At 38.7% G+C, this 12,639-nt stretch overlaps 1 protein-coding gene across 1 annotated transcript; it reads left to right on the forward strand.

Moving 5' to 3' along the window:
* Nucleotides 1-653: 653 nt before the first annotated feature.
* Nucleotides 654-9,198, forward strand: ICOSLG (inducible T cell costimulator ligand). Its single transcript, XM_029283944.1, has 6 exons — nucleotides 654-733; nucleotides 1,676-1,716; nucleotides 3,312-3,656; nucleotides 5,495-5,764; nucleotides 7,692-7,850; nucleotides 9,056-9,198. Exons 1-6 carry the CDS (start codon nucleotides 654-656, stop codon nucleotides 9,196-9,198), a joined length of 1,038 nt encoding a protein of 345 aa, XP_029139777.1.
* The last annotated feature ends 3,441 nt before the right edge of the window (nucleotides 9,199-12,639 follow it).

Consider the following 12,639-nt stretch of genomic DNA (forward strand, 5'->3'; position numbering starts at 1 on the left):
GCTCAAATAGTGGACACCTGGCAACCCTAGAACTTCCACTTAATCCAGTTAAAAGATAAAAATATAGTATACAGTATAAAATACAGTAACGTTTATTCCACCCCCACTATACGCAGAACTTCCAACTTATAACACCAAGTGTTTTAGTTTAGTTTTCAGTTTGCACCAAGTCATCAGAAACCGGAAAGAGGGAAGAGAATGCTAACTCGACTGAAGACTATATAGTCATTCGCCGTGAATTGGGAAGTCTTTCTTTAACTGATTCGAGGCCCCTTCCCGCTACAGGCAAAAGGAAACTGCCGCTTCCGGGTAGTTTGGTTTTTTCCAGAGGTGTCGAGACTGAAGGGAAACGGGCGAGAATGCGGGCAGCTGTTTGGGGTCTGCGCTCCTCCAGTGCTGGGGAGGCTGCTTGGGAGTCGCTGGCTAGTGGCTGAGGAGCCCCCGCCTTCTCTTCGCCCAGCTTTCGCAGACGCAGCCCGGTCATGGTGGCCCCCCGCGAGCGGTGAGTAGAGGAAGGTGTGTCTCACGCAGTCAGTAGCGGCGGGGCGGTCAAGTATCAAAGTCGGTTTTAAAATGTGCTAAGTAAAATCAACAAGTAGAGTATTGTGCTGGGCTTAGAAGGCTAGCAAACCAAAGAACTGCCGATCGGCCGAATGTGCAGGAATCCAGGTGCATTTTTACCTGCTCCTGATAGCATGTTGTATATTTGTTGTATCTCTGCTGAGAACTCGAAGTAAATTCAGAGGCATCACAAACGGTCAGTAGTGAAGCGGCAACTCCAAGAAGAGGATTTGTATGCAAATTGTGAACGGTGGATTAGTTACTCTTAGTTGCCAGAATAAGCCTTTATAGGACCTAATTCTGAACATATGGATAGACCAGACTAGAAATGATTGCTAATAATGAAGAAAAAGTGTTCTAAATAGCCATTCCTAAAGTTGAAACGTTGGTATTTTAATACTCAAGTTTGAAGGATGTTGTCTTTTTTTTTCTTGTGAGATGAAACGATGATGTATCCAAATCGTTTCGTTTTTGTTTATGTATGTGCTTTGATTTGGTGTGCGGTGTTTTGATCTGATATGACATGTGGTTAGCCACACAGCCCACATGGTGTAGCTGTTACATTCATTTAATCCACTGAGTCCAAGCAATGTTTAATCCTGGGATTTGAATTAAAATTTGATAAAAGTGATTCTCCAAGTATACTTCTACAGGGAAATGGCAAAATATTAAAATAAAAATAGGAAAGTGGTCTCAGAAGAATGTCATACACAATACTGTGTATATTAACTTATGTTTTTCTTTTCTCACACAAAGGCAGTTTGTGATAATGTATGAAGCACAAATGCTGTATCAGCCTTTTTCTGGTTTGATAGTACAGTTTTTCTTCTTATTGCGTTGTGTTTATTTTTGAATGGGCTGTTTAGATATGTATGTATATAGCAATAGAAGCTGCCAAGATCATGTTGTATTATGGCAGCATACATTTATGATTAATAAACAGAGAAAAGATAAAATAGTGAAAATAATGAACTCAATTGGTTCACATCTTAGTCCTACTATTTATTATATGGCTTATGCTAAATCTTATCATACATTTTCCTCAATACATTGTGTAATTTTTAAAATTACACATTCTAATTTTTAATTTGAAATTTATGGTTTTTTATTTTAGCTTTGGACTCTTGGTCTTGTTTCTTTGGGTTTGGAGATCTGGTAAGTTATTATAATGTTGGGTTTATTCAACTGTAAAGCAAGTTTTTAAACACTGTGTTAAAGGAAATGATACAGCTATTTTGACTTCAGAGCATATTATACAAAGGCAAGGAGTTTTTAATCTGGTTGCCTGCATTATTCTAAATGCAGTTGAACTATTAAATTAACTTTCCCTTACTGTTAAATATTTTTCAATAAAATACTGATATTCTCAGGTTTTTTTATTTAAATAATCTGAACCCCAATACACATATTAAGCAGATAATCAACAGACTGAAATCCCTACTGAAAAAAAAGGATACCTGCTCAGCTTAATTGCTGTGGTAATGATAGAACTAAGCCAAGGACTGACCAGATATTGGATGGAATTGTATTTCCATTAGATTCAACTGAAATGACATCAGTTGAAAGAGTGTTGATAGAACAGTTATAATAAAGAGGCCAGAGGCCATCAGGGAGGTTTCTTGTTAAGAATTCAATCAAGTCCACTCTTCCTTTAAATTTGCCATTATGTTTTCCTCATTTGCCCAAATGTGCTTGTATTGTTTTCATTATGTGTATGTTTTGTGCTGATATTTTAAACTATTAACTGCCCAAATTCACTACTGCACGACAGATGGCCATGTAAGCAAATCAATTAAATAATAGGTTTTTCAGCATGAACTGTAACCACTGAACAGAATGCACACAAATGCATTGTCACATCCATTCCTTATAATCAGCTGCATAACAGCTCTCTGTATAAATATGCAGAACAAATAAAGTTTCAGCACAAATTTAAATACAGGAGCCCAGTGACCTTTATTTCTATAGCCGCCCATCTCAACAAATGACCCTAGGTGATGGACATCATAAAAACCTAAAAAAATGAAAACAATACAAAATAAATATATATGGTCATCAAGTAAAACTGTTGCCACAGTTGTTAATATAGCCAAGTAATGGGGCCCTTAACACACTTGGGGCCTCATACTCAGGACCCTGGGCATGCACCTGGATCATGATGGCTTATGAAAGGCCAATAGGGTAGACATTCCAATCTCTGAAGGGCAGGAGCAGGAGAAAAGGGCAGGAGAAGGCACTTCTTTTATCCCCACCAGCCAATATTGCTTGGCTCACTGGATCCTTAACATGCCCAACCTGCCAAACCAAATTTTATGAGTAGAAACAACTGAGAGAAGGTCCCCTAGGTCAGCGGTCCCCAATCTTTGCGGCTTGGCAGCCCAGCTGGGGCGGGGGAGAGGGAACTAGGCTGCACATGCAGCAGGCTGGTGCACATGCACATGTAGCTCAACTCACATGAGTGGCGGGCTAGCATGCACACGCATGCACACACAGATCAACTGCAAGTTCAGCTGCACACGCATGTGCCCGTGCTCCGCCCTACCGCTTGCACAAGTTGAGCTGCATGTGTGCTTCTAAATGTTCTTCAAGGGCAGGCCTGTGTACTTCTGAAGAATAAATAGAAATTTCAGGAGTGAAGAGAATCAATCATAAAGCTGACTCTGGAATAGTGATTTCAATTTTAATTTTGGGAAAATGGAAAGTAGATTATATGATGCAATGCATTTTTTGAATCTTCTTTCTCTTTATAGCTGAAACAGAAGTGATTGGCATAATAGGAAGCAGTGTTGAATTGCAATGCTGTTATCCAGAAGAAGAATCATTAAACTACAATAGGAATCGAATATCATGGCAAATAAAAGACAGGTTTTCATGCTTTGTAGCTGGCTATTTTCCTAATGAAAATATGGAAAAGTACCAGTGTGAAGAATTCAAACGACGGACTCTGTTAAATGAGCCCAAACAAGGCAGTGCTTCTTTGCAGCTGTCAAACATCAGGATAGCAGATGAATTTATCTATCATTGCATAATACAGAAAAATATAAATGGACAGTTTAAACTCATTCATAATGAATCCATATCGCTCAAAGTGGCAGGTAAGGGCTTTTTCTTCTGAGCAAATACTTATGAATTGTTGTTTGATGGCCAGATAAGTTATTATGATAAAGATTGGGTTGAAATTTGTCCTCAAAGATAACTTTTTCTCAGCTTGCCAGTCCATAAAAAGAATAGGGTAAACAGTGGGAAATTTCTCATGTGTCTAGCAGTGTGTGTGTGAGCATTATGAACCAACACCACACTGGAAGTCAGCATGCCTCGACACTTGTTATGGATGCCACCACTTCCAGTGTGGTGTTGGTTCACAATAATGCTTGCCCGCAAACTGCTAGATACACCCAAGAACTTTTGAAGCAGTTCTGTTGGGATGTTTTTGATCACACACAACCCCCATAGCCCAGATTTAGCACCGAGTGTCTACTACTAAGGAATTTCAAACCTTGTAAAACGTTATGACAAGTGACTCAATTTGAATGGTGATTATGTCAAAAAGTAATGTAATGTTGTAGTTTTCTAATGTGTATAATAAAAGTTCTGCATCTGCGAGTATCTGTCATTGGTAATCAAACGGAAGTTTATTTCCGAATTGCCCTCGTATATAGGGAGCATTACTGAAGGAGGAAGAGATGATCTTACTAATGAACAGAGTTCTTGTTTAGAGTTGAAAAAGAGTGAATAAGATGCTGGTTTTTCTATAAGCGCATTGAAGAGTTATTTTTCTGTTTTTCCTTCATCAACTCTGGTGTTGAAAAGACTATGAGCAAGCAGAAAATGAAAGTACAAAACTGCCTAAATAAATTAATACATTAATTAAATTTCAATTGATTAATAAATGTATTAATACATTAATAAAATAAAGATAATTAAGTTAATTCCTGTATGACTAAAGAATGGAGATAAAGTGTGTACTGAAACAACTGATGAACATGTAAATATATAATAGTTTATTAAGCAAAGGCCACTGTATAAGCATAAATTATTTATTTTAATAGTACTATAACACTAAACAGTGCTTTAGTATGAAAAAGAGCACCACTGAGTGCAGGGGAAATGCCTGTCTCCTTTTCAACTTCTACAGCTGTTTTGCAAAACTTGCGTATTTGTCAGTAATGTGAAGGAAAAATGTTCAAAAGTCTTAAATGCTAATTGAGACTGGATGGAATGCTCGGTAGACATGAAGACAATTCACTTCCTCTCCCTCTTGGTGACTGCATAGATTGCAAACACTTGTCCTTATGCATGTGCTTATAGAAGGTATCCTGCAGCTATGAATATGTATAGCAGATTATTCAGTCTTAGCAAATGTTTTTTTCATGAGTATATCCCTTGCTGAATGATTTAAAGTTGTCTGCAATTGGATGGTTTGAGGATAACATGAACAACAATGATGCTGGGAAGGCAATCTCAAATATCCATTTTATAAATTATATACTGCCTACTGCCTTTTACTACAATTTATACAAAATTCTTGGGCCTCACATACTTAATTCTTTTTCCTCCAAACTCACCGAGGGGAAAAAAGGACAGAGTAGGCACTGAAAGTCTTTTTATACTGTATATTTATGCTAGATGTGCCATTATGGATTATGCCTTGGAAATGGATGTGAGATGTCAAACCCAATTTGTGTGCTGTTTGGTACATTTGACCACAGAGAATTAAAGGGGTTAATCTGGAAGACTTTCCTGTAAGGTTCCAGAGAACACCTCATTCCCACCAAAAGTTTGGTAGTATAATCTGATGAAGGAGGATATAAATTGTTATATCATCCAATTCTAAAACAATTTCTCTCCAGTGTTATACCTTTTTCAAAAGTGGCAGATGAAGTTGTGGGGAAGCATGGCTATAAAATTAAAATTAAAATTCTCTTTTTTCCAGCCGGTTACAGCAAACCAGTAATAACAGGCCCTGTGCAGCTCGGAGAAGAAATGATGTTTATGTGCAATTCAAGCCATGGCTATCCTGAACAAAGGCTTTATTGGGTAAATGAAATGGACAACAGCACCATGAACGTAACGGTGCAATTCACCAAAGAGCTTGATGGGTCTTTCAGTGTATTCAGTACATTGAAGATGAAAATGGCTTCTGATATAAAGTTAGGATGTATAATTGAGCATAAGCAACTGCATCAAAATATTACTACTACAAGTAAGTTGTTCCTCACAGTTTATGTCTTATTTATTATCCATTGGTATTTGTAAGGAAGAATTGATGTGTCAATATACTTCTGTGTTTATTAAGCAAAACAGGAAAACATGCCAAATCTGGCTTCTGAAACTCTTTCCAGCCACTTAATAAAGGCTCTGATCCAGGCTATGAGACTTGGAAGATGGAAGAGAGCTCAGAGTAGGGGAAAGGCTACATTCCAAATTGCTGTCCAGTTGTCTCTTAGGGATGCATTTTTCTGGAACATTCTCCATAATCTGGCCTGATCCAGCCTATTTTTAACATAATTGTTCCTTTTACCAGCTTTTCCTCCTGATACCAAATTTTATTCTATTCTGTTCAGCTTGTGGAAAGTTATCCTGCTGAAAGACAAGAATCCCAAGCCCTCTGACATAAATTCTTCTCAATATTTGGTTGGGTTGGAAAGAGTAAAAATTGAATACAAATTCAATTAATATTCCATAATTGGGTGGTTTAGTTAATTTAGAGGATGAAACTCGCCAGAATACTTTGGCAGCTGTGCTGGGATGAATAACAATTCTCCTCCTCCTCCTTGCATTATCTGAGTTATAGGAGCTGCCCTCGTGGCTATGACAGTCAATTCTATACTTCCATTTCTCTCCCCAACACAAGTCTCCAAAGCTTCCTTGCTTGTTTCCTTCCTAAAGATAGGACACTGCCTGTCTTGTCCTTGTGATCCTCTTGCAATATAGGGGATTTCCAGGTTGAGATTTTTTTCAAATAATCCATGTACCTCACCTGATACATGGAATTGCATGAAGCATCCCAAGGATACTGTCCTCTATCTCTAACTATTATGTTTTCTCAACAAGACTTGATTCTTTCAAATGGTAGAACCAGGACTTCTCCATCTGGAAGCATCCGGATTCTTTTATCCCTCCTTTTCCCATCATATCTTTATCACTTTTTCTACTGCCATCTGATTTTTCAGTATTTCAAGCATTTCAGTTTCTCTTTTCTCTTTTACTTGGGGAAAGTTGGTTTCTGGATATATTCTGCCCAACCAGCAGCAGCAGCAGTAACACCCCCCCATCTATTTTCCAATGCTCTGACATAGAAATTTCAGTGAAAGGTTAGGATTGGAGAGATAACAGCTGATGTGGGAAAGGAACAATCAGTTATTAAGTGCCATCATCAGCTTTAAGCAAAATAGAATAAGTAGGCAGGTGAGGTTCTTAATAATTGCTATCTTCCTAATAACAGTGTACTTGCATCATATGATTCAGATATTTATATACTGGCTTTGAAGAGGTGCTTTACAAGATGTAGGGTGGGAGTCCCAAATTTACAGGGCTAAGAAAAAATTTGGGATTTAAGAACCTGTCATGAGTACTTTCAGAAAATAACTGCCATGAACTGCATGGCCAGTCACACACACAAAAAAAAGGTACTAGAAGGTAAATTAGTGAAGTTACTCCTTGCCTTTCCCTCTGAATGCTAAAGATGATAAGCAGATGGACACACAAGGCTGTAGCTACCATCACTTTTATGTTAAAAATATCCCTGACATTATGTGAGACTTAGAGGACTGGTGCTTTCCTTTGCAATGGGGTAATAATAAAGTTTATTATTTCATAATGATATGCTCAGCAGGCATCAAAGGAAATACTGTTAGCAATGTTGGATACTCGGGATTTATTAGCCTGTTATTTGGTGAATTATTTTAAAATTTGCTATTTGGAATTTTCCAAAACAGTTTCTGATCTGATCCCATGTTGGGGAAGCAAGAATTCTGCTGGGGTATATGATTTACTAGTTTAGATATGGATAGAAAATGCTTGAATGATTCTTAATTTAATGTTGCTACTTTTAAAAGTTGTCTAGTGTAAACCAATAATATTCAAAGATTTTTTTTCTTCCTATCTTCCTTATTATTGTTCTTATTCAGTTGATTTAAAGAATTCAACAAACAGCCCTATAATGTATAACGAACATCATGAAAGAGCTGCAGCCTTCAGCATTCCTGTTGCTGTTTTCATAATTATAATTTTTATTGCATTCTTAAGCTGGAAAATATATAAACGTTCTCTTCAAACAACTTATATTGGTAAGTACGCATACTTACATTTTTACAAAATTATGTTTAAGGTCAGTAGTCATAGCCAATTATGCAGCTTTCCATTTGTTTTTCAATTTGCATGAGAGGATTTGCAAAAGTGAAGATGGTTGCCTGTTTAGATGTCCATGCAGATAGCAGACTGAAATTTAGGAAATGATTAAGTCAGAAGCAGTACCCCATAGGAAGGGAGAAGGCAAGACTGATAAAAGTAATTACTTGGCAATGAATTTACAGGCCCTGTTCCTTTTCAACATGTGTTTTGACATCACACACAGTTTGTTGAACAGGCAAAGTTTGCAACATGCCGTCACAATACTGCTTTATTCAGACTACTGAAAACAAAGTCTATGGATACCACTGATCAGAGAGCTAAAAAGATCATACATAACGTATGCTTTACTTCAGATCTTAAACGTTCAACGTAGGGAGCAATTTCAGAATCTAACTCATCAATGGAAAGTTTACCTCAGTCCCAGTTTCATCTTAATGTTCTGTGCAGATTGGATACAAAGAGAACTTTTTAAAAAATTGTTACATCAGGAAGTAAAAAGTAAAATGCTAGATTTATCTGAACTAGTCCAAGTGTATTTCCTGTGTGGTTGGTAGGAAGGACACAAGAGTGATTGCAGGATGAATACCTACTGACCGGGAAGTGATCTGACCAAGCAAAGGATTCATAATAATGTTCTCCCGTTTAAAACCATATACCATTTGCCTTAAAGAAGTGCTAAGTGTCAGCACGAGTGGGGTTGAAATAACCTGGGACAGCCAGGGAGGCCCTAAAATCTAGACCACACTGGACTCTATGTCCACAGCATATCCATATCCATAGACTCCATAGCAATGGCACAACTGTTCATATCTTCTCAGCCCTGATGTCTCACTGCCTTTGTGTCATGTATAGAGGGTTTCTTGTGTCTCTAATTACGTTAAAAATTCGAATCCTGGGTGATGCCATGTAGAAAAAACAAATAAATACGAACACCAGGATAATATCAAACTAGGATTTGTTTAATAAAAATGCTGAGCTTTCATCGGCCAGCACTGCCGACATCATCAGAGCATAGAAACTCACATTGTTTCTATGCTCTGATGATGTTGGCAGTGCTGGCCAATGAAAGCTCAGCATTTTTACTAAACAAATCCTAGTTTGATATTATCCTGGTGTTCGTATTTATTTGTTTTTACTACAGGCTTTCTTGTTTATATAAGCTTTCCTTTAGCCAGCAACAGCCTGAAGCTGTGGCTGCCAGCAATCCAACTTATAAGGAGGGTTTCCCAGGTAGGAATCTACATCAATTTACTGGCCCGTTGTATTTTCCTCTATAGCAATTAAGACAACAAGAAACAAATCACCCCCAGCTACAGTATTGGATTTTCCAATGTTTTTGCCCTAGGTTTACCCTGGGACTGTGGTTAACTCCCCTGCTTCTGTTCTGTTATTCTGGTGGGAGATCTACCTACCACTCCCTGCTTCTCCCTTGTGGGTTATATCCACCCACCAGCTCTTCCTCATTTCCTTCTACTTCTGAGTAACATCAACACTCCAGCATATTCCAATCACTTCCTCTCACTGAAGCACATAGCTTCAATGCCCATTCCCAGCTGATGACTCACAACTTCACGTGGTCAGATCATTTCCATATTCCAAAGTGCAACCCCCATGCCCACTTCCAGGCTGGCTCAACTGGATCACTTTCCCTCCTTGACCCTGTACTTCAACTTTTTTTTCCTGCCCACTGTGAAATGGCAGCACCACTTTGGATTTGCTATGGCAAATGCTATGGTTTTTCACATTTGCAGTTCTTCCTTCCTTCTTTTCTTCTGCAATTCTACTGCCTCCATTGTCAAGCGGTTATATCCACTTTCTTGCATCTATTAGACACAATCCATTTCAACACCCTCTTCTAATATTCTTGTATTTAATACTATCCACATCACATCATACTGGACACAAGAAGCATCAGACAAAAGCTAGCTAAACTGGTGGGTCCTGACAATTATAGTCAGCATGATAGCTATAGAAAAGCAAGCTGGGGTCTTTAAAAGTGGAATTATGTTTTGGTCCAATTAAAAAATAAATGTGCAAAAGCTTCATACTTTTCAGGAGCTTCAATATGGCCCACCATATATATCCCCACTTTTCTGCCAATCTCTAATTGTTGTTGCTGGTGGTGGTTTTTGGAAAAGTTGTCTTTCTGAAAAGGCCAATGATTGTGAAGATTTTTCACTCCATAACCAGAGCATCCAACATTCTGTGTTGATATGTAGGAACCTTTAAAAATGTAAGCCACCCAGAGTCACTTAGTTGAGTTGGGAGGCTATAGAAATTGAATAAAGAAACATTACAGTCTTCCCTTTGCAGCAATCTTCAGGCGGGTGAATTGCTTTAACTTCTTTCCACAGAAGACTTTATACTAAGATCATGGGATGGATGAAAGACAATTTAATATGTTGACTGATGCTGGTGTGTCATTTTTGGGGCGGAATAGGTTACATGCTCCACTAAGTGAATATCAGATTTAAGCAGTTCTCTTTTTTTCCTATATACTGTAGTATGAGTATTTTATTTTATTTTTGAAGCTCCCGTGGAAGTGGTAAATTTCCAGGGGCCATAGGTTCCTTGGGAAGAAATCAGATGACACTGCAACACAACCTTGACGAATTCCCTCAAATATTGGACATAGTGTGCTTTATGAAACTGAAAACTGAACGTTCCCTGCAAGTAACAAAGTTTTAATGAAATTCAGCTGAAAATCAACTGACGCCAACCTTCAGCTGCGTCTGCAATGGGTTGGAGATAAAGGCAACCTCCTGAATACGGTTTTTGACATGTAAGGTTTTTGGATCTCTGCATTTTGTGGTGTTTGTAATCCTTTACTGTTCTGACTCAACAGTGGGCAGTTTCAATCTTGGCAGCATAAGGTTTGATAGCTTTCTTATGGTCATCGAATGCCGCTCCTAATTAGAAAATCTAAAGACCATATTGGAGATTTCAGGGGCTTACAAGTGCTGCGAACATTTTACAAGTTGGATTTGTAAATTATGAATGTCATCACTGTTACAGATTACCTGGCAGAGTTCTCTCATTGAGTTGGCACAAAGCTTTATCTGATTGACTACGTTGTCATATCAAGAAATCTGTTTGTCAATTCTCCAATTCCATATTGGATCATCCCAAGAGTGATCACTGTCCCAACGTACTGATTTTGGGGTCTCCGTTTTGGATATACACCATATTACATCTGAAGATTTCCCAAAACAAATACAAACATCATGGACAAGTCAGATGAAGGACAAAGTAACCCAAATGCTCTCTTAATGAGGCACTTCAACTACGTAGAACTGTCCTAGATCAGTGTTCCCCAACCTTTCCAAGTTGGCGGCCTGGTGCGGGAGGGGGGGAGAGGGGAGAAGAGGGATAGTTTTGTTCGAGGGGGACTGCGAGCGCCAGCCATGCAGCTTGCATGAGGGGGCTGCGAGTACTGGTGCACGCCATTTGCCTGAGGGGCTTGCGAGCACTGGTGCACACCACTTGCATGACGGGGCTGTGAGTGCGGTGCATGCTGCAAGTGCAAGGGGGCTGCAAGCACCAGCACACACCCTTTGCGTGATGGGCTGCTCATGGGCGCACCTGCTCACCACTCACATGGCCCAGTAGTCCACAAATTGGGGACCCCTATTCTAGATGATAAGTCCCCCATCAAACTTCGCCATTTGATATTCATCTAGTTCAGCTTCTTCAGCCAATTCTTTCTACTAGTCCAACTAGTGATAACAGAAATCAGCATTTTTTTAACCAACCTTGGCTTGATAATGTTGGCCACACAGCCAAGAAACAACTAATTTCCTGCTTTAAAGGAATATTAAAAAAGGATCCTTTCTCCTACTCAACCCAGGACCTGCTCCTCTTCAAGAGGAAATATAAACAGTTATTGCAGGCAAAGAGGAGGCAAGCTCCGATACAGTCTTGGAATCAACTAATTTCTGCCACTCGTTCTAAGAATTCAGTTCTATTCTGGAAATGTGTAACTCTTCAATCTGCATCCACTAATATACAAATTTCATCTTTCAATCCCACTTCAGTTTGGGAAGATCATTTCATTGTTGTATATCCAGGAAGAATTACGTCACCAAATAGGGAATTAGGCCATGAAGTTCATCTGTTCCCCTCCTAGCCTCCTCTTCCTCCCCTCCTCAGGCTCTAAAATTACAAAAGTGATTGCACAATTGAAACCAGACAAGCTCCAGGATATGATTTTATTTCAGCAGAGGCTATTTGAAACAACTTAAATTGGTGGATACCCATTCTGAATTTCTTATTCACTTACACTAATAATCGTGCTAGAGTTCCTGATGTTTGAGACCTAATTTTGGTGATCTACAATAAAGGAGGCAGAGATTTAGCTGCCAGTCACCATTTCATTAGCCTTTTCAATGTGATCAGTAAACTATATGCTAATTACCTATGTAACACGCTCCTGGACTGAGTTATAACAGAATATTTTGGCTGATAAATACGTAGGTTTCAGAGAGGGCCACTCAATTATTGACCACACTTTAACCTTCCAACATCTAATTGAGAAATACTACCCCAAGAGCATGCTCATCACTCTGCGCAGCATTTATTGATCTTAGATATGCTTTTGGTCTCATCTTCAGATCCAAACTATGGGAGAAACAGAACCTCTTCCTCAATTGATAAAAGATTACTTTGCCAAAACCGGGAAATAGATATCCCAAACGTGCTTTTTCAAAAGGCAACTGGACTTTGTTT

The sequence above is a fragment of the Protobothrops mucrosquamatus genome, unplaced genomic scaffold, assembly GCF_001527695.2.
Source record: "Protobothrops mucrosquamatus isolate PMUCROS unplaced genomic scaffold, P.Mucros_1.0 scaffold288, whole genome shotgun sequence".
Taxonomy (NCBI): Eukaryota; Metazoa; Chordata; class Lepidosauria; order Squamata; family Viperidae; genus Protobothrops; species Protobothrops mucrosquamatus.

Coding starts and splice junctions, on each gene's coding strand:
- ICOSLG (XM_029283944.1), top strand. CDS start 654: ATGTGCAGGAATCCAGGTGCATTTTTACCTGCTCCTGATAGCATGTTG. Junction 1,717..3,311: donor TCTTTGGGTTTGGAGATCTG/GTAAGTTATTAT, acceptor TTCTCTTTATAG/CTGAAACAGAAGTGATTGGC. Junction 3,657..5,494: donor CATATCGCTCAAAGTGGCAG/GTAAGGGCTTTT, acceptor TCTTTTTTCCAG/CCGGTTACAGCAAACCAGTA.